Source organism: Trachurus trachurus, assembly GCF_905171665.1.
Source record: "Trachurus trachurus genome assembly, chromosome: 9".
Lineage (NCBI taxonomy): Eukaryota > Metazoa > Chordata > Actinopteri > Carangiformes > Carangidae > Trachurus > Trachurus trachurus.
In genome coordinates, this window is record NC_139895.1 from 4,662,347 (window position 1) to 4,683,824 (window position 21,478).

At 40.7% G+C, this 21,478-nt stretch overlaps 1 protein-coding gene across 1 annotated transcript in view; it reads right to left on the reverse strand.

Annotated features, from left to right (window-relative positions):
* Positions 1-2,217: 2,217 nt before the first annotated feature.
* Positions 2,218-21,478, reverse strand: part of cep120 (centrosomal protein 120) — a 36,200-nt gene continuing 16,939 nt past the window's right edge. The window contains exons 15-20 of the mRNA XM_083979086.1: positions 20,259-20,351; positions 19,206-19,367; positions 17,370-17,492; positions 13,966-14,064; positions 4,468-4,613; positions 2,218-2,475 (exon numbers count right to left, since the gene is read on the reverse strand). Coding sequence (XP_083835212.1) covers positions 2,241-2,475; positions 4,468-4,613; positions 13,966-14,064; positions 17,370-17,492; positions 19,206-19,367; positions 20,259-20,351 — 858 coding nt within the window. The 3' untranslated portion in view covers positions 2,218-2,240. The remainder of the gene's footprint in view (positions 2,476-4,467; positions 4,614-13,965; positions 14,065-17,369; positions 17,493-19,205; positions 19,368-20,258; positions 20,352-21,478) is intronic.

Genomic DNA, 21,478 nt, shown 5'->3' on the forward strand with positions numbered 1-21,478 from the left:
GGAAATAAAACAGCTTTTTGCCTGATTGTCAGTCAAAACAAGTTTTCCAAGCAGGAATTTCAGATAAAACTCTGAAAGACGATTCATTTCAGACGTCAGAGTTCCTCTTGTTATCCTCTTCTTCCTCCTCCTCCTCCTCCTCCTCCTCCTCTTCCTCCCTGTAGATGGATGAGTCGTGAACATCTGCTCGCCATCAGCCCAGATGTTAACACACACACACCCTGTGCTCAGTGTGTTAACATGTTGTTGAAGATGTGAAAACACGTGTCGTGTGTCGACCTCCAGCTGCTTCATCTTCTTCTTCTTTTCTCACTTCATATTTTAACTTGTGAACTTTTTATTTCCTGTTTCAACCTTTGATTCCTCCTGATTTTCTCACTTGAAACAACAACTGACTCGTCTATTTATGTTTAAACCTTCAGACGTTTCAGCAGCAGAAACATAAACATCAACTCGTCTTTTCATCGTTGCCTTTAAACTTTCATGTTGTTTTGATTTAATCTGATGAATTCTTGAACAAGAAACTCACAATGACAAAGTTTTACATTGACGATACGAAAATATGTCAAAATAACATTACAAATTATATTTTATATATAAAAGACCTAGTTTTTCGCTAACACTTTACAATAAGAGTGCCTTAATTAACCTTAGTTAGTACATTATTAAGCATTAATTAACTGTTTACAGCTATATTAACAATCATTATTATGTATTACTTAGGATTAGGAAACACATTAATTAATGTAGCCTCTTAGTAAGCAGTTAATTAATGTTTACTACTCAAAGTTAGTTAATAAAGTTGAATAATGTAATTAGTTATCATTATGTAGGATATGCATTACTCAGCATTAGTTAACACATTAGTTTATAATGTACTAATAAGGGACCCTTATTGTAAAGTGTTAACAGTTTTTCTTCTTGTTATGAGAAAGTGAGGAACATAGTGAGTCGTCGTTGTGTTAAGATCAACTTATAAAACACCAGCGTCAGAAATAAAACATTAAAACTAAATAAATAACTCACATTAATCTGTTGCTGTAGATTTAAAACTGTGAGTTTCTTCATTTGCAGGATTTTAACCTGATCACTGATCAATCAATGACTGATATATAATATTAATGTTAAAAGTTTCCTGAAGCTAGGCCAAAGATTTAATATCATCAAGATCAAACTACAAATACAAACTATGAGCTGTGGAATATTTTTTACATTTTATTTCAAGTTCAATATTCACTCATGAACCTGTAAACACACAAACTTTTACTTTATTTAATTTAACATTCTTTTTGCCTTTTAAAAACTAAATCAGACATGAAACACACAGAAGCTTTTATACCAAAATAATTTATTACACACACACACACACATAAAATAATAAATTAAACTCCTCAGTGTTTCCTGAGGCGACGGCGCCACCTGCTGTTACACAACCACAAACTACAACGACAACATGTCTTCACAGGAGATACACAATAAACAAACTAACAAAAACAACAAACAAACAGTTGATCAGTTATTTTCTGTCAATAAACTTATTGATTAATGTGAAACTGGGAGTTCAAAACACGACGACGACACAAAAACACAAAACTGATCAAACGTTCTCTCCTTTGGTTTAATGAGTCTTTATCTGATTTAACGTCTTTATTTCTTGTTGTCAACCTGGGACAAGGAAGGAAGGAAGGAAGGAAGGAAGGAAGGAAGGAAAGATGGAGGAAGGGAAGAGATTGGATCAAGGAAGGAAGAAGAAGGGAAAGAAGGGAGGAAGGAAGTGAAAAGGATGGTGGGGAGAAGGAAGGGAGAAAGGAAGGAAAGAAAGGAGGATGGGCAAAGAGAACAGATTGGAAGGTCAAGGAAGGAAGAAGAAGGAAGGATGGAGGGAAAGAAGGGAGGGAGGGAGGGAGGAAAGAAAGAAAGAAAGAAAGAAAGAAAGAAAGAAAGAAAGAAAGAAAGAAAGAAAAGGAACAGATTGGGTCAAGGATGGAGGGAAAGAAGGAAGGATGGAGGGAAAGAAGGGAAGTGAAATCAGTTTCCATTCATCCTGATCAATCAGAGATAACTGATCAATTATTAAACATTGTTTGATTTGAGAGAAAATGTTTGTTTTTGTTAGTTTAAGTTTCACATTTATTTAAGATAAAAAAAAAAAAAAAACATTCCTGAATCAACGTGAATTAAAAACTCAGAGTAACAGTCTCTGATTGGCCGTCAGCTGAGCGCTGGCCTCTGATTGGCCCTCAGCTGAGCGCCGGCCTCTGATTGGCCGACAGGACTTCCTGTATCTGTCTGCTGAGCTCGGCGATGATGCGGTCGTCGTGCGTGTAGACGCCGGTCCGCAGCAGCGAGTCTCTCTCCTCCAGCAGGCGGCTCAGGTGCTCGTCGCTGCTCTCGTTAGCGCCCGCGGCAACGGCGGCGTGGGCGGGGCCAGACAGCGAGGGGGCGGAGCCTAACCGGTCGTCCTGCTGCTTTAACCTGAGACAGAAGAAACAACATGGAGAAGATGAAGTTTGGTAGAAAAATGAAATAAAAACAGACCAGAAGAGGCCGTGTGGCGTTCACTGACACCGTTAAACTGAGCGTTTGATACATTTTATTAAAACAGGGTTTCTGCAGGTACCAGCAAATCTAATTTAATGCTTTTTATTGCCATTTAAAACATTTTTAATGCCCATGACCAACTGCAAGTACTATACATGTGTGTGCGTATACTTACCTATATAAACATACACACACCCAATTACTTGGTTCCGCACGTTATCACACAAAAACACAAAATTAATGTTTATATACTAAGAATAAATTGGTAAAATGATTTTTTCAACAAAAGTTTTTTTTTTTTTATGCCTCTGGGAATCGAATTTAAGGGTTTTTAATGCCATTTAAGGCCTAAATTTTAGCTAAATTTATTTAATGACTTTTAATACTTTTTAATGAATGACCCGCGGAAACCCTGTAAAAGTTTCATATCCGAGCACAACTTTTCAAAACAGCTGATCACTATTGGAAATAATCAATAATATAAAAGGAGCTCCTTCTTATTAAAAACAATCACGTTTATGTTTCTTTAAAAATAAAACAAATATTGGACAATTTATCATTGGTAAATACATTTTTTTTTTATAGGTTTCACACTGACGTTTGTCTATGTGAAATTTTACTTGTTTTATTTTGAAATAAACTTTTTTATTTCCTGTTTTCACTGCATCTTTGTGTTAAAATATTAAAAATATAATTAATATTAAAAGTTTCACAGTCAACCTTGTTAATACAGGTGAGTTTATCACAGGTGAGTTTAACCGAATTGAATTGAAAACCTTTATTGTTACTGCAAATTAAAATACGACTTATTTTATTTTGAAATAAATCTTTATTTATTTCCTGTTTTCACTTCATCTTTGTGACAAAATACAAAAAATATAATTAATATTAAACGTTTTAGTCATAACCTTGTTAACTCAGTGAGTTTAACTGAATTGAATTGAAAGGCTTTATTGTTGCTGCAAATTAAAATACAACAACTTATTTTACATGTTTTATTTTGAAATAAACTTTTTTATTTCCTGTTTTCACTTCATCTTCGTGATAAAATATTAAAAAATATAACTAATATTAAACGTTTTAGTCATAACCTTAAAGCAGAAGTGAGTGATCCGGTCGTTTTCGCTAATGCTGCGTTCCAGGCAGGCTTTTGAAATCGCAAATTACAGCTTCAAGTCACAACTTACGACTTTGTAGCGTTCCAGGCAACCCACTCCTGTTTTTCCGACCTGTTTTACTGGTGAAAGTCACTATAACGGCCACTCGTAACTTCAGACCCGTGAAGTGGTACCAGATCGAACTGGTACCACTTCACGGTCGGAAAAACACGAGTTACGAGTTTCCATGAACGCACCATAACAGTCCTCGTCCCTACGTCACCACATTCACGGCGTTCCTTGGCTGCACACACAGCCCTGCATGCCGTTCTCTCTCCTCATTGGATAAAAACTGTAGGATACGATAAATGTTTTCTCTTCGGCTCAGAGCAGAGCAGAGTGACTGACAGACCCGTGTTTCAGTCCAAACACTCTATGTAAGTGATTGCTGTCGGAAGATATAACTATTTAAGACTTATATTAACACAAATATATCACTCACTTCTGCTTTAAGTGAGTTTATCACAGGTGAGTTTAACCGAATTGAATTGAAAACCTTTATTGTTACTGCAAATTAAAAATAATGACTTATTTTACTTAAACTTTTTAATTTCCTGTTCTCACTTCATCTTCGTGATAAAATATTAAAAAACATGATTAATATTAAAACTTTCAGAGTCATAACCTTGTTAACTCAGTGAGTTTAACTCAAGTGAGTTTAATTGAATTGAAAGCCTTTATTATTTAGCCTTATTTTGAAATAATTTTTTTTATTTCCTGTTTTCATTCATCTCTGTGATAAATATCTGAAGTGAAGTCGTTTCCTCGCCTGTTGAGCTCGTTCCTGATCTCCTCCAGCTCCTGCCGGTCCTGTCGCACCGCCTCCTTCTCCTCCGTTGCTAGGTAACGCAGCCTCATGGCCTCCAGCTCCGCCTGCTGCTTCTTCAGGCGCGTCATGGCGTTTTCCTGCTCGCGCTGCACAAACACACACACAAACAAACAAACTGTAGCAAACCACTTTTTGGTTTTATGTGTTGCTGTTACTCATTTTGTCCACAAGAGGGCAGCCTTGTATTGCTAAAATGGTTAAATAAGTTAAAATCTTTAAAAAAAACTAATAGTTAAGTTACTTTAAATGCATTGTGACATGATTTCATTACATAAATATATTTCATGATTTGAGTGCATTATATTAAAATGTCATTCATCTGGTTTTATATGTATATTGTATTATTATTGAAGGTTCCTGGCTGTATTGTGTCATAATATATATATAAACAAGGAACAGTATGAATGAGCTGACGGTAAAAGTAAAAGGTTTTAAGGTGAACTAAGGGAAATAAGGAGATAAAGCAACGGTAACTCAAGAATAAACCACCAAAGACGGTATTAGCTACCTACCCCGGAGGAGGTATATAAGGTTAGTGTGTGTGTGTGTGTGTGTGTGTGTGTGTGTGTGTGTGTTACGGTCATATTGACGTTACGTTGCTATGCTAAAGCTAAGCTAATTCTCGCTCACCTGCGGTAAAGCTACGGTGTATTGTACAGGGCAGAGTGGAAACATAAATGTAATTGTGCTTTTTGTGTTTCTTCAGTTCTCACGTTGGTTTTCATGGAGCTGTTTGTGAAAATAAAGACAAGTTTTGAGAAAATCATCTGTCGGAGGGTATGTAATGCTACACAAAAAAAAAACGAGTTGGATTGTAAACATTTCATCTTTCATCTCAGTCACAACTACTGTATTTCAAACTGCTCGTCCAATCAGATCGGAGGAGTCGGAAAACAAACGTTCAGACGCCGACCAGCTGTTTTGTTTTGTTTAGTTTTTTTTTTGTTGAGTTTGGTGATAAATTTGTCTGGTTTCACATTTTCATAAAAAGCGTCCAGAGCTGCTGCTGCAGCCTGAGAACACACACAGAAAAAAAAGAAAGAAAAAAAACTTCATAAAAATGTCTGACACTCGTATTTTCTCTCCAAACGGCCCCAGAAATTACCCATAATACCGCCTGGTTGTCTCACAGCTGGACGGACGCTAATAAATCAAGGAAACGGCGCGAGCAGAGAAAACACACAAACACTGAACTGATGTGGTGTGAACGAGTGGAGTTCAGGTTCAGGTTGAAGGTTTCCTCCGATCGAGGATCAATCAAACCGATCAGTTCACAGTCGTCCGGCTTATATCGACGACAGACGAGCAGATGTTCAAACTAGTTTCAGTTACTGAGTTGGAGAAATGAAAACATCTGGATTTAGATAAAGTGACACGGATTAATGATTATTAACTGAAATTCATGGTTTATTAATGATTAAAACACTATTCATATCTGTTAACTTCTCATTATTATTAATTCACAGATGAATTATGTCAGAATAATTCATAATAATAATTAAAGTTTGACTCACTGTTGAGTTTTATGTGAAACTGTTTCTGTTCTGTACAGTTTGTGTTTGTCAATTGATCATTAATAAAGAAAGAAAAACCTGTTTCTTAAATTAATTATGTCAGAATAATTCATAATAATAATTAAAGTTTGACTCACTGTTGAGTTTTATGTAAAACACTAATAACTCTCGGTGTTTTCATGTCAATTAATCATTAATAAAGAAAGAAAAACCTGGTTGTTAAATGTTTAAAATGATTTCAGTGTTGACTTTATAATAACTACTAATTATTAAACATTAGTTACTTAATTAATCATTAATAAAGAAAAGAAACAACCAGTTTCTTAAATGTTTAAAACAACTTCAGTGGTACATTTGTTGACTTTATAATAACTACAAATTATTAAACATTAGTTACTTAATTAAACAGTTATAAATGTTTAACTCTGGATCAATAATCTCATCTATAATGTGTTTAATTATTGAACTTTCATACTTAATAATAATACTAAATCAGTATTATATATCAATAACAAACCAGTTATTTAAAAATACCAAAACATTTATAACTGTTGTAAGTTTTTATAAAGTTTTACCGGGAAGTTTAACTTTAACTTTATTGATATAGAACATGTTCTGTTGTTCTGTTTAAATAAAGTTTTACGTAAGCTTCCTGTGTGATGTGGAGTCGACAGGTGGAGGTGACGTCAGCGAGGTGACGGAGCTGAAACCTGTCGCGCTGCTGACACAGAGCAGAACGAGTCCTCTGGATGGGAAAACCAACATGTTCACACACACACACCTACACACACACACACACACACACACACACACACACACACACACACACACACACACACACACACACGGAAAGCTTCCATTTTCACACGGCTGATCTCCACCACCTCCGAACAGAAAAACACACATGAAAACACACACAATCTCTCTCATGAACACATCATTCACTCACTCTCTCTCTCTCACACACACACACACACACTCACACACTCTCACACACACACACACACCCGTGTTGACACAGGCGTGCTCTCTGTGGACCATTAGCCGTCTGTATTTCAGCCGTTTTCAGGCTAATTACTAGAAAAACAAACAGGCCACAACATTTTCTCTGGAGCTCGGAGCCAAAACAATCTGAGGCCGAGGCCTGAAACAATTAGAGGACGAGGTGATACTGAGGCCTGGAGGAGGAGGGAGGAGGGGGGGGGGGGAGTTACTACAACTCTGCTGCTGCCTGGAGACGCTGTGGTTCACAGACTCATGGAGGTGTAGTTAAAGGTACATTGTGTAGGAATTACTCCCATCTAGCGTTGCAGTTGTAGATTAGGGATGTACCTGAGTAGGCAACCTGCTACCCGGTTATGAATTTATTATCCGGTTAACCTAGGATTAAAAAAACGACACGTTAGAGCAACAGTCTAGTGTCGGATCAAACTACATCATCATGTCATGGTTTGGCTTTTTGTAGTGTTAAACAGTTTCGGATCAAGCAACGTGATTTTCTGCTGTGTAAAAGCATTTTTGGATCGAGCCTCGGACTTTCAAACCTTTTACAATAATCTGTGGATCCCTCGGCGTACGTCGTCGGGAGGGAGACGACAGGTGTCATCAAGTCTGTTAAAATATGCTTTCAGTTTACAAACATTCTGAAACCTTCCCAGTTATTTCCTGAGACGATGCGAGGCAGAGAGGACCGAAGGCACCAACATGTAGTGTGGACTAATAAATAAGCACCGCTAATGATTTAGGTAAAAAAAAGAAAAAAAAGTTTTCTCCTCCGCGGCAGCCGCATTTATTCCCCGGCATAAAGATGCACATATGCCCCATATGTTCGAAAATTATTCGAAATGCCCATCCCTATTGTAGATCGCAAGCAACTCAGTCGTATTTTTCATGCTGCATTCACGTGAAATTGGGCAGACGGCAGACGGACGACAGCCGCTGCATGTAACGGCAAAACAATACACGTGACAATATGTTGTCATGGCGATGTGGTATTGTTTTACCGGCTTTCTCTCGACTTCTGTGACTAAAATGACATCTGGTTTGTTACCGACGGCCGTCTGCCCGACTGCAGGTGAATGCAGCATCAGTGTAACGCTCCATTCCTCCTCCTCACTGCGTTACCGCGGTGACTGTTCACAGACGCCACCTCCACCTGAGCCGACAGTTGCTGGGACATTCAGTCGCTCAGACATTCAGATGTTTAGATATTCAGACGCTGAGACATTTAGACGTTCAGTTATTTAGATGTTCAGTTATTATTATAACCTTTATTTATTCTCGAGAGACATTGAGGTTGCCCTCATTTTCAATGTCGTCGAGTTATTGAGACGTTCAGCCGTTCACAGTCATTCAGTCGACTGGTCTGAGATCAGAGGATCAAACGTCAGAGTGAAGTTCCTTCAGTCCGGAGAACAAACGTTTGGACTCGTCGTTTTAAATCGACTCAAACCTCCTGAAACCTCTGGAGAAAACTTCATGTTTTCTGAAAATATTCCTCGAAAATGTCTCAAACTCTCTGACCTCCCCCCGTCTCGCCCTCCCCTCCTCCCCTCCCCCCTCTCCTCCCTCCTCCTTCATGATATTCCAGGAATGAGCAGTGGGAACTGGGCCGAGTCTCCACTGGGACCAGTAAAACTGAAACTCAGACGACGCGTCACATCTGCTGCTGCTGCTCGACGCTTTAATACAAACAGACGACTGAGTCACGTGACATCACAGTCACATGACCAGAACTGAGAATTGTCTCCTCCATCCAGATTGTTTCTGCTTTTATTTTGAAAAAAAGTCCAAAAAGGAAGTGTGTGAATCTTCTCAACAACACTGATCAGCTGATCCACGGCCGCCATATTGTTGTGTTTTAACGAAGGAGGGAGGGGGCGGGGCTTCCAGAGTATCGACCATTAAACAAAGGTGATCGATGACTTGAAGCTTAAAGGGATAGTTCACTCAAAATTCAAATTTCACTCATTATCTACTCCCCCTCATGTGGACTAAGGGCTGGGAGAAGTTTCAGAGTCCTCCGTGGCTTCTCTGAGTTACAGGGGGGATCCGCGTAGCACTGCATGTCCATATGACGGTTGCGAACGGAGCTCACTTTCTTTTCTTCGTCCAAAAAGACACACCAAAAAACATCCAAATACCTCCATAGTGCTCGTCTGTAATGTTCGTCTTGTATTGAAGCCCCAACATGAGAAATTGTTCCGAAAAAAGTTAAATAAGTCTATTTTTTCAGCTTGTTTGTAGCGGAAGCTCCCAGTGTCTCAGTTCACTGCTCTTCCTGTGTCACCGGCGGAACAATTTCTCATGTCGGGGCCTCAATACAAGATGGACATTACAGACGAGCAGCATGGAGGTATTTGGATGTTTTTTGGTGTGTCTTTTTGGATGAAGAAAAGTGGTATCCATTCACAACCATTATATGGACAAATACTGCTGCACGGAGCCCCGCTGTAACTCAGAGAAGCCACGGAGGACTCTGAAACTTCTCCCAGCCCTTAGTCGACATGAGGGGGAGTAGATAATGAGTGAAATTTCAATTTTGGGTGAACTATCCCTTTAAAACTTTGTTGACTGGAGTTCAATCAATACCGATCATCACTATGACACATTTCATCCCCATGAAGAGACAATTAGCAGGTTTGTTCTCGTAACGTTTTTTGTTTTGTTTTGTTTTGTTTTTTTTACTTCCTGCTGAGCTCTGATTGGCCGAGACACAGGAAGTTCCTGTTCCAGTAAATCGATCGTTTCTCTCACTGGTTCATGTTCCCATTGATTTTACAGAAATAAAAACACACTGAATTCTTCCTCTGACCTCGGAGCTCCAGACTGGAAACTTTAATCTCTTCGTCTGATGTTTTTTTTTTTTTTTTTTTTTTCCCTCTTTGTACGAATAAAAATAAAAAAGGCGTCTAAAGCTCCTTGTCTTAATATTTGCAGCAGCCGGACGCTGATCGAGGCTCCGCCCTCAAACCTCCTGAGGAGAAAAGCACATTATTCCTCCGACAAGAATTTTTATGATCCGACTTGAGCTAAACAGTTGCCACGGCGAGCGACGGGCGGCGAGGATGAATAGGCCGAGAAAAACCAAACAAGCTCCGGCTTAAAAAAAAAAAAAAAAAAAAAAAAACTGAGGGAGCGGCGAGACGAGACGAGACGGACGGAGGAGTAAACACAGGAGTGATATTTTATAAAAAAAAAAAAAAAAAAGTGAGAGTGAGACACGAGAAGAGTCGAAGCCTCAGACGGATTATTACTCAACAGGACGAGATTAATGGAGGAGAGAGAGAGAGAGAAATAAATCACAGGCTGTTTTCTTTATGGTGATGTGGCACTTAGAGGGGGGGGGGGAGGAGGGGGAGGAGAGGAGGGGGAGGAAGGAGAGAGGGATAAGGAGGGAGAGAGGGAGGAAGAGAGGAGGAGAGAAAAGAGGGATAAGGAGGGAGAGGGGGAGAGAGAGAGGAAGAGAAGGTGAAAGAAAGGAGGGAGAGAAGGAGAGAAAAGAGGGAGGGAGGGAGAGAGGGTAGAAGAGAAGGAGAAAGAGAAGGGGGGAGAGAGGAGGAAGAGGGGGAGAGAGGGAGGAAGAGAAGGAGAAAGAGGAGGATAGAGGGATAAGTAAGGGGAGAGGGGGAGGGAGGGAGAGGGGAAAGAGGCAGGAAGAGAAGGAGATAGGGAGGGAGAGAAGGAGAGAGGGATAAGGAGGGAGAGGGTGAGAAAAAAGAGATAAGGAGGAAGGGAGGAAGAGAGAAGGAGAGAAAAGAGGGATAGGGAGGGAGAAAGGAGCGAGGGAGAGAGAGAGAAGGAGGGAGAGAGGGAGAGAAAAGAAGGAGGAAGGAGGAAGAGGGGGAGGAAGAGAATGAGAAAGGAGGGAGTGGGAGAGAGAAGGAGAGAAAAGGAGGGAGAGGGGGTAAGAGGGAGGAAGAGAGAAAAGAGGGAGGGAGAGAGGGATAAGGAGGGAGTGAGAGAGAGGGAAAGAAAAGAGGGAGAGGGGAGGAAGAGGGAGGGATAAGGAGGGAGGGAGAGAGAGAGAGAAGGAGAGAAAAGAGGTGATGAGAGAGAAACAAAAAGACGTCTGAGAAAGAAAAACCAGGAAGGAAGGAAAGAGGGAATGGAGGAGGAGAGTGAAAGCTGAAAAAAAATGAAAGAGGAAGAGGAGGTGAAGAAAAAGAGAGAGAGGGAGAAAAAAGGAGGAGGAAAAATGTGAGTCCAGTTTTCCAGCTGCTTCACGTCAGTAACAGTTATTAGTTTGTCAGATAAAGTCTGTGTGTGTGTTTACATTAGACTTAGACTGAGTGAAGACCCACTTAGAGAGAGAGAGGGAGTGTGTGTGTGTGTGTGTGTGTGTGTGTGTGTGTGTGTGTGTAGTGTGTGTGTGTGTGTGTGTGTGTGTGTGTAGTGTGTGTGTGTGACAGCTCTCACACATTTCATTGTCTACTTCACTTCACATAAATATTTAGCTCTGGTGTAAAAACACACCTCTCTCTCCTCCTCCATCTCCATCACACACACACACACACACACACACACACACACACGTGACATCACAGTCCGATCAGTGATGTCACCGCCGTCGGTCCGGATCAATAACTAACTGATCATCACATGATCAACTCATCAGGTTATTAATTAATTAATTGATTAAAAAACAGACTTTACTTCCTGTTCAGGGCTTTTATTTTGACAGCGTAAACTCTGAGACGTTGCGTTTGAGGTCAGACAGGGTGTGGGATTTTCTAGCGTCCACAAAAACACTTTAAAGGGATACGCCAACATTTTTTTTTTTCGTGTCTTGCCTCACTCCCGAGTCCATGACCAGCAGATAGACACCATCCTCTCGACTGTGCGTGCAGTAACGAGGGAGATACGGGCAGAGTTAGCGCAGCGCTAATTAGCTTAGCTCAAACACTGGAAGTGTATGGGTAGTGTTAGCCTGCCTCCACCTTAAGTCATCAGAGAAACTCTTCAGCAACTCTAAACGGAAACCGGCGGGCCGATCTTCGTCTCAGAGCTGACAAAACTCTCCGGTAAGGCATCTTGAGCGGTCAAATGCCGCTAACGGGACCAGATCAGTCAAAACGGAGGGTTCAAGCAAAGACGGTTTATTTTGGTTCAAGCTAGCTACATCGAGGGTAGGTTAGCTTCCTATTTCAAAGTAAAAGCACAAATTCTATCATCATGTATGTAAAGGGCAACAGGTGTTTTATTTTGTGAAAGTAACCGGAAGTGCGTTGGTCACAACGGCTAGCTTGAGTAGCACCGAATTCGTCCAAACAAAACTGTAAACAGCTGGTATTTAGACAAATTAACGACTCACTGCTGATCTAAACGGCTACTTTCTCACCTAAACATGTTTGAAATGTGGATAAAGTGATATATTTACAGAGTTTAGAGCTAAAATGAAATCAGCTTCTGACTGCTGATTTCAGCTCGGGTAGGAGGCAGGCTAACACTACCCATACACTTCCAGCGTTTGAGCTAAGCTAATTAGCGTTGCGCTAACTCCGCCCGTATCTCCCTTGTTACTGCACGCACAGTCGAAAGGATGGTGTCTATCTGCTGGTCATGGACTCGGGAGTGAGGCAAGACACGAAAAAAAAAATGTTGGTGTATCCCTTTAATCGTGTTTCGACATGTTACAATGTGTTTTCCCAGGTGCAGCTGATACATCTTCACTTCCTGCCTCCTCCTCCTCCTCCTCTGTCACTCGTGTTGCGTTCGTGTGCTCGTGTCTGAGTCGGCGCTCCCACCGCCGCCGCTGCTGAGTGATAACCAGCTGACCAGCGGCTTCCTGTTCTCGCTCTGCTACGTCTTTATTAAACAGCTGCTAAGTGTCGGGCGCCGTTATCTGCTGTGACCGTGACGATGTGTCGCCATGACAACAAAACGTTAGATGTTTGTACAGGGCAAACTGTTTTCTATCATCAGGGATTTACATTATTTTTCCTCCTTTTTTTCTTTTACTTTCTTTAGTCATTTTTATTAATTATTATTATTTATGTATTTAGTTATTTTTTGGGGTTATATGACTCAAAGTGTATTAATGATTACTAGTAGTTTTGTTTGACATTTTTTTTTGCCGCACCAGAATCTTTTTTATTGTATTTTTATTGCTATCATCATGTTATTATTCTTTATTTAATTTTAGACATTTATTCATTTATCCTATTCTTTTATCTTTTTATTTTCTCTTGCACTTATAGTATATTACGTTAAAGTTACCTTATTATTTATTCTTATTATCATCCTTACTTATTTTGTCATTCATCTATTCATCTATCTTATTCTTTTATTTATTTATTTTTATTCTTTCACAATAGTTATCTTTTGTTCTGTGCGCATCTGCTGGTTCTGTCCCCCTTTTTTGTTTTTATTTTTATTTTATTCTTTTTTTTTTAAATTGTCGTCTTGTTTGGTAGTATTGTCTATTGTCTATCTATTACACTCCCTTGTGCCCTGTATTATTCACTTTTTTCAAATTTTTTGAATTTTGATTAAAAAAAAAAAAGATCAGGGAATCGAACCGCCGACCTCTGCTGACACAGGTGCAGGGAAAACACTAAACACTACACTCTGATGGTGCGTTCAAGGACGCTCAGACATCTGAGACTTCTGTTTCTTAGTTTGAGCTACTGATAAATGATCAATCGTCACGTGACAGATAATCAATCAGCTAATTTTTGATCATTAATTAATATTTTAAAATGTGAATAATAATTAACAGAAGGATTTTCTATTTTTTTCATTCTTTTTTTTTTTGTTTCTAGTTTAAAATCTTTTGGTTCTGGCAGAAAAAAACCAAACAAAACCAAACAAAGTCCCTTCTCTCCAGGTGTGAATTCAGACATTAAGCCCCGCCCCCTTTCCCCCCGAGCCTGCTGTCTGATTGGTCGATGTGATGTCACGGCGAGTGGCGAGCGGTCGGTACCTGTTTGAAGCGGGCCAGCTCCTTCAAGGCTCGACCCCACTGCTGCTTGTAGTGCAGCTTGGACTTGGTGGTCGACTCCAGCTTCCTCTCCAACTCCACCTGAACACAACACAAGTACACAACACAATCAGTTACCACGGCAACAACAGGATTTCTTCAGTGAGGACAGCTTATTTTTCTTTGATGAGGTAAATTCATGTAAAACCGCTGATGCACGTTGCCTTCAGGGACAGTTTTTCATCAACAGTCTCTGTATTTACCACTAAAACAACTCTGTGTGGTAACGTTGTGTTATTATCTCATAGCGTGGTGAATGTGCAGGTCACAACTTGTCCACCAGAGCGTTGTGGAGTTGTTGGATTGTGTATTTGATGAGTTTGATGAGGGAAACCAAGAAATCCCATGATGAGCCTCCGTAGCGTAGCTCTGAGCAGCTCACGGCTCTGCTCCGCCGTTCTAAAAATAGCTTGCACCGACAAATAAAGGTAACGAACCTACTGCTATGACTATAGGGATTATGACAATGGGCCAATTTGCCAAAATGTTGAACTATCCCTTTAAAACAGCCCCAAAAGTTTATTATTGAGAACAACAGTTCTGTTACACGACTTTCTGTTTGTGTTGAGACATATTTACCTTCTGAACTGTTCTTAACTTCATGTTTCTGCTGCTCTTTAACCTCTAAAGTTTGATGTGAAACATTTTTTTAATAAAGTAATGAATTTGTTTGTTTTATCGTGGTCTCACATAAGTATCAAGAATAGTAGAAATTCACTGGTATAGGTATCGACTACTGAAATTCTGGTATTGTGATAGTGTTGGGCGATTTTGACATTCTCAGATCGTCCCAATCGCCCTCCCTGGAGATCGCCGATAGACCTATCTATCGCCGGGGTCCGGGGGGGGGGGGGGGGGGCGGCCGTTCCGTACGTGTTCGTTCGTTCGTTCGTTCGTTCGACGGGGGGGGGGGGGGGGGGGGGGGGGACGAGCGGGCGGCGTATGAGTTTTGCTTTTACCGTGCCCTGCTGTCATGCATGCGGGCTTCTCTCTCTCTCTCTCTCTCTCTCTCTCTCTCTCTCTCTCTCTCTCTCTCTCTCTCTCTCGCTAATAATGGAGAAAAAGCACTATGATCAATAAACGCAACGCTGCCGAAACCCGAAAAATCTATTCATGGCGGACGTAATTTATTTGTGGCATGTCAGTGAACACCTCGTCGGGCTGTGACATACAGTTACAGGGCTGGCGTCGGCAGCGTCACAGCCACAACACCAGCTAAACGTGTTTCCTCAAATTTGAGGCGGAGTGGCCATCCTGTTTACTGCAGAGATTTTGTGTGCGGTCATATGACTACCTGGCTCCGTCTGATTGGACGTCGCCAGTGGCTGCATTTGATTGGTGAAACACTGTCATATGACAGAGTATCTGTTGGAAGCAGCGAGAGGAGCGGCTTCATTAAAACAAAACAAACAGATTGCGCATTGGATCAATAAAAAAAAGTAGCGAGTATGTGAGTGTGTAAAATCGTCAAGAAAACAAAACATCGCCGATCGTCCTTCCAATCGCCGATAGACGATTGGATCGCCAATCGGCACAACCCTATATTGTGATATTGTGAGTGGCTCGTTTAATGAATGAATGAATGAATTGTATATTCGAACATGTATAAAAAAAAAAAATGTATGTAACTATTGTACATACAAAAGAAAGAAAAAGAGAAAGAAAAAAATATACAATAAAATAAAGAGCTAAGACATAACAAAACACAGCACATTGTTCGAAAAAGGAGTGGGAAGAAGTACAATACTTTTTTTTATTTCCCACCCCTTTTTAACTACTCTTCAGTTTGTAACTACACACAGCGTCGGAAATAAGCGGGGGCCACGGGCCATTTGGCCCCAAATTTGACCAAGAATGCCCCCAAAAATCATGATCCTGGGGCCAAAATTGCCCCCAAATTACCTCCGGGGGCATTTCCGGAGCAACGACATGCGCAGCCTGTAGCTGCTAAGCGGCAGCACCAGCAGTAGCAGTGTTGCCGTTGGCTTTCTTTTTCCTTTTTTTTTTTTCACCCGTGGTCGGGTTGAGAATTAATTAACGCTCATGAGTCCGGCTGTGTCGGGTCCGAGATTCAACGAGCCGGTCTGGTTTTACCGTCACTACAGGCAGTATGCCCGTTTATCACCAATAAACACAGTAGAGGAGGGTGAGTGACTGAGCTCAGGCTGTCAGGGGGTCTCTGATGCAGAGAGAGAGAGACCTGCCGTGCCGTGTAAAAAAACAACAACAAGTGTCACGACTTCCTGTATCTGGCCCTTCAAAATAAAAGCCCCATAGTCTTTCATATTGATTTTGAGACACGGCTCCAAAGGTTTGTTTGTTTTTTCCTGCGACCAATCGACCAAGGCTAATTTTTGGGGGCAGCCCTAGAAGTGATTTAAATGCCATATCCAATACATACCATTCAATTTTATTTCATGACATTTATGTCAAAGATACAGGAGAGTGATAATACACACATAGAAGCCAATAAAATCTCTTGTTCAATATCTCATGACTGATGAAAAATTTGCTGTGTTGAGTGCAGTAGAATTTTGATGCATTGCAATGCATCGCAATGCATCGGAGAATCGAATCGAATCGTTACCTGCTGAATCGTAATCGAATTGAATCGTGAGGGCAGTGCCAATGCACACCCCTACTATGAGTATTAGTCAGGGTCTTATGCAGAATAATTCAGTTATACAAAGATTAGACTACTGGGGATTTTTGTGGGCCCTACTGGGCGCTGCATGGGCCCCTAGAATTATCATCACCTTTCTCCCCTATACAACGGCCCTGGCTGCTCACCCCAGAACGACTGTTGAGTTCACAACAGCCCCCCCACATCGCCCAGCCCTACCTACCAGTGATATTCTCATATTACTGGTAATATCTAATATCTAATATTGACCAACCATAACTTTATATAACCCATTATTTATAATGTTTATATAGACTATGATAGGTGTTTATATAGCTTAGTTTATGTTTTTGTGTGTATATATATATATATATATATATATATATATATGAAATGGCCCCCAAATATTTTGAAAATGCCCCCACTTTTTGGACTGTGGGGGCCAAAATTGCCCCCAAAATATTTTCTTAATTTCGTACCCTGACTACACAGATATCCTAACTACATAATACACCTATATAAATATATACCATATATACACTTCATAAATATCGATATGATATGGAATGAATGAATGAATGAATGAATGAATGAAGGCATTAATTCAAACATGTGAGTAATATATAAACTTAGGCTGGAATATCCCTTTAAACAAGTCATCAAGGTGAATATAAACACCATCAGACATATTAATAGTATTAATATTAATAATAATAATATATACCTTCTCCAGAGTGAGCAGGTTGACGTCTGACTGTAATCTGACCTCAGGTCTGCTGTGCTGCTGCTCTCTGAACACCTGGAACTCTCTCTCCAGATGTTTGTACCGAGACTCGCCGTCCGAGATCTGCACACGCACACGTCAGTAAAACACACACATGTTACACACACAGACAGAGACAGGTGTGTGTGTGTGTGTGTGTGTGTGTGTGTGTGTGTGCAGGGTTCCTACAGGCTCCTTCAGGTTAAATTCAGGTCTTTTTAAGACCATTTATTAGGGGTGTAACGGTACACAAAAGTCACGGTTCGGTACGTACCTTGGTTCAGGGGTCACGGTTCGGTACGGTTTCGGTACAACAGACACTAATTGAATGTAAAACTAAAATCTGTCTTGTATTTTAAAAGTTAAAAGAAAAAAGAATACAAAATAAAACAAGTGCATTAGGAGTGTTATAATGCCATTCATTAATTCTAGAGGAAAAAAAACGTGCACTTGACAACTGGCAACTATTATTCGAATTATTAAATTATTATTATTAAAAAAACAAAACAATAAACTGACATCAATGTTGGTTTACACAGTTAAATTAGACTAGCAGTTACTTTGGTGATGTTTCTGGTCCTGCCTGTGTTCATAAAACATATTAGGCAGCTACACGCACATCCCCCAAAAAACTGAAGACTAGGTGCTGGACCACCAAGAAAGACACAGGTAAGGAAAAAAGGAGACCGCACACTAGTTAAAAGCTCCCGTGACAGTTTAATGTCACTCACACGTTTCGGGCGTCAGCCCTTCATCAGACAAAATGTGTCTGATTATATATAGTGTGCGGTCTCCTTTTCTCCTCACCTGTCTGTGTTCATGTCAAGAGGCTTAAAAGCTGCGGGATAAGTTGTTGCACACAACTTGTCTTTTTACTTGCACCAGTGATTGACATATCGGGGTGAACATGCGCTACGTGTTTGATGCGTTTCTAGCGACGCACCGCGCATCCGTGAAACATCGCCGACGGACTTTGTCCGGTGGACCAGTCGCGAGCATGGATGTATTATGGTCGCGAGCCGCCGCCGCCGCCGCCGCCGCTTGTTTCATTGAGAAGCCACAGTGACATGAATGAAGCAGCAGCTCTCCTCCTCTAACTTCACTCTCTCATCACTTCTCTTCTTCGTCTGCTATGACGGCTGCAGGCAGCTTCGAGGCTCATTACCGCCACCTGGATTCGAGTGAGGACTCGACTTTTATTTATTTATTTTTTTAATATTCATTCAGACGTATTCGTCGTGTGACTGTGTGCACCGAACCGTGACCCCCGTACCGTGACGGCACGGGACGAATACATATACCGTTACACCCCTACCATTTATATAAAAATGTAAAACCTATTTCACTGCCCTACCGGCAAAGAAAAGTGAAATCCTCTAATTTCAGAGCGTTTACTGTAAATTAACTGTATCATCCCACTATGTTTCTGCTCTTTGTGCTCTGCTAGGGACGTAACAATATTACAACACCTCAATAACAAGCCCATGATATTTACTGCAGTGTCATAAGGCATCATGATATCAAAATCTCACTGTATGATAATACCATATAAGCTCCACAGCACAAGATTTATTCCACTATCCATAAGTCAACAAGAAGAACATTGATCAAAAATAAAAATGCAATATGGAGAAGTTAAATACAGCACAGCTTTTAAGACCCAGAAATCAAAATTCAAGACTTTTTCAAGTCTTTTTAAGGTATTATTTCCAAATTCATAAATTCAATGCTTTTAAGACTTTTTAAGACCCCGCGGGAACCCTGTGTGTGTGTGTGTGTGTGTGTGTGTGTGTCCACCTGCTGCAGCAGCCGTCCTCTCTCGTCCTCCATCAGTCGGACCTTGTCTCTCTCCAGCTCCAGCCGTCGGTCACAGTCCAGCTGCAGCCGCCTGCTGCTGTCCTCCACCTCCCTCTGCATCAGGGCCTGGTCGGCCCGCAGCTCCCTCTGCAGCCGCTCCGTCTACACACACACATACACAGTTAGAATACACACATATACACACAGTCACAACACACAACACTAGCTGGGTTTCCATCACAGGTTTCCACTAAATAAAAGCGATATTTCTAAAATTTCCAAAAAGAACGACTGCTATTTACAGGTGTGCAGCGCCACATTATGTAATAATGTAATACGTTTTTACCTCATGATGTAATAATCTGCCACATTTTGTAATACAATTCTTGAACGCAATATGTTATAACCTTTGCTGCATTTTGTATTAACTTGTTACATAGTGCAGTGGTTCCCAAACTTCTTTACATCAACGACCCTAAACTGACAAAAATTAGACCACACACCCTCATTGGACAAAATTTTGAAATAAACACCAGAAATACACAAATATTTGTTCTCAGATTGAACATCATCACCTTTTTTAATCAATGTATTGATTTTTAGGGCCAATGGTGTGATTAAACACTTCCTGCACTAGGATCTGGCACAAATTAAGCACTTTATATCTTATCTATATATATATTTATTATACAGTTCTGGCCATATCTATATATGTGTATCTGGCCTCATAACATTTCCATTTCCCTTCATGAAGTTTTGTATTGATTTGGTAAAACTTGTTCCAAATGTTACATAACAGATTTGGTTGGAGTGCCCTCTAGTGGACGCGGGACGTAGGCCTAATAATAATCTGGTATCGGTGTATATAATGATATAATTAATAAAAATAATAAAAAAACATTTATAATAGAATAAATTTTGAATATTTAACATAAGAAGCATTAGAAATTTGAATATGATTTGAGGGGAGGATTGACAGCCCTAAAACACAACTACTGATGATGCTGTGTATCTGTGTGATGATGCGTTCAGGGTCTGGGTGCAGTGTGGGACCTGCAGCTCCGCCTCCGCCAGCTGCTTCTCTCTTCTCTCCAGATCAGACAAAGTTTTCTGCAGCTGCTCCTCCAACAGGTTGAACTCCAACTCCTGCAGGAGAGAGAGTACGTGTGTTAAAGGGATAGTTCAACATTTTGGCAAATTGGCCCATTGCCATGATCCCTATAGTCATACTGTAGCAGTAGGTTCGGTACCTTTAACTGTCGGTGTAAGCTGTTTATATTACTCTGTGTGGTAACGTTGTGTTATTATCTCATAGCGTGGTGAATGTGCAGGTCACAACTTGTCCACCAGAGCGTTGTGGAGTTGTTGGATTGTGTATTTGATGAGTTTGATGAGGGAAACCAAGAAATCCCATAATCAGGGATGCAAACAGGTCAGGACCAAAAAAGAGAGGAATTGTCTGGGGGGGGGGGGGGGGGGGCTCACCATTAACAATATCACAGAAAAGTCCATTTCCAGTAGTTCAACCCCAACCAAGTATTGAGTGCATATAGATGGACATAGTTTTCAGAAGGCCAACATTTCTAGATTAAAAAATGCTTTAAAAAAATAAAAACCATTGCAATATTTCAATTTTGGAGATACTGATTTTTAGGTCTTCACTGAATGTTAGTCATAATTATTACTATTAAAATAAACAGAAGAAATAAAGACATAGGATTTAACATCCCATTCAGTGTGTAATGGACATATAGGCCTATATAATGTGTTAGTTTCACTTTAATTGAACACATTCTACATCGCGGAGGCGACGTCTCTCCTTCACCTCTGAAACGGGGCAGAGCTCCGTGGGAGACACCTGCCTGACACAGCAACGGACATGATGCACGGGGGGAAAACGGCGGCGCCGTCGCACCGAATGCACGCGGATACGCGCCGCTTTGGGTAACGAGCGCGCACGTCGCGTCTACATTGGAGGTGAATAGGAAGGATGTTACCAGTGTAATCAGAGACAACCATGAATGAGTTGTCGCACACACTGAGGTGAGCAGCAGAGCGGCCGCACCGTGACCGCGGTCCGCTCCAGCTGCTCACCTCAGCTGCCTGCCTACATATTTCTATCGAGGAAAAGTTATTTCACAATTTATAGACACAACACCGACAAGCAATGAGAGCCGCATGTTGCAGTGACGTTATATAGGCTATAAAAAAATAATCCGCAAATAATAAGCCGACGAAAAGGTGCAACTTGCCACTTAACTGCTTGTCGATGT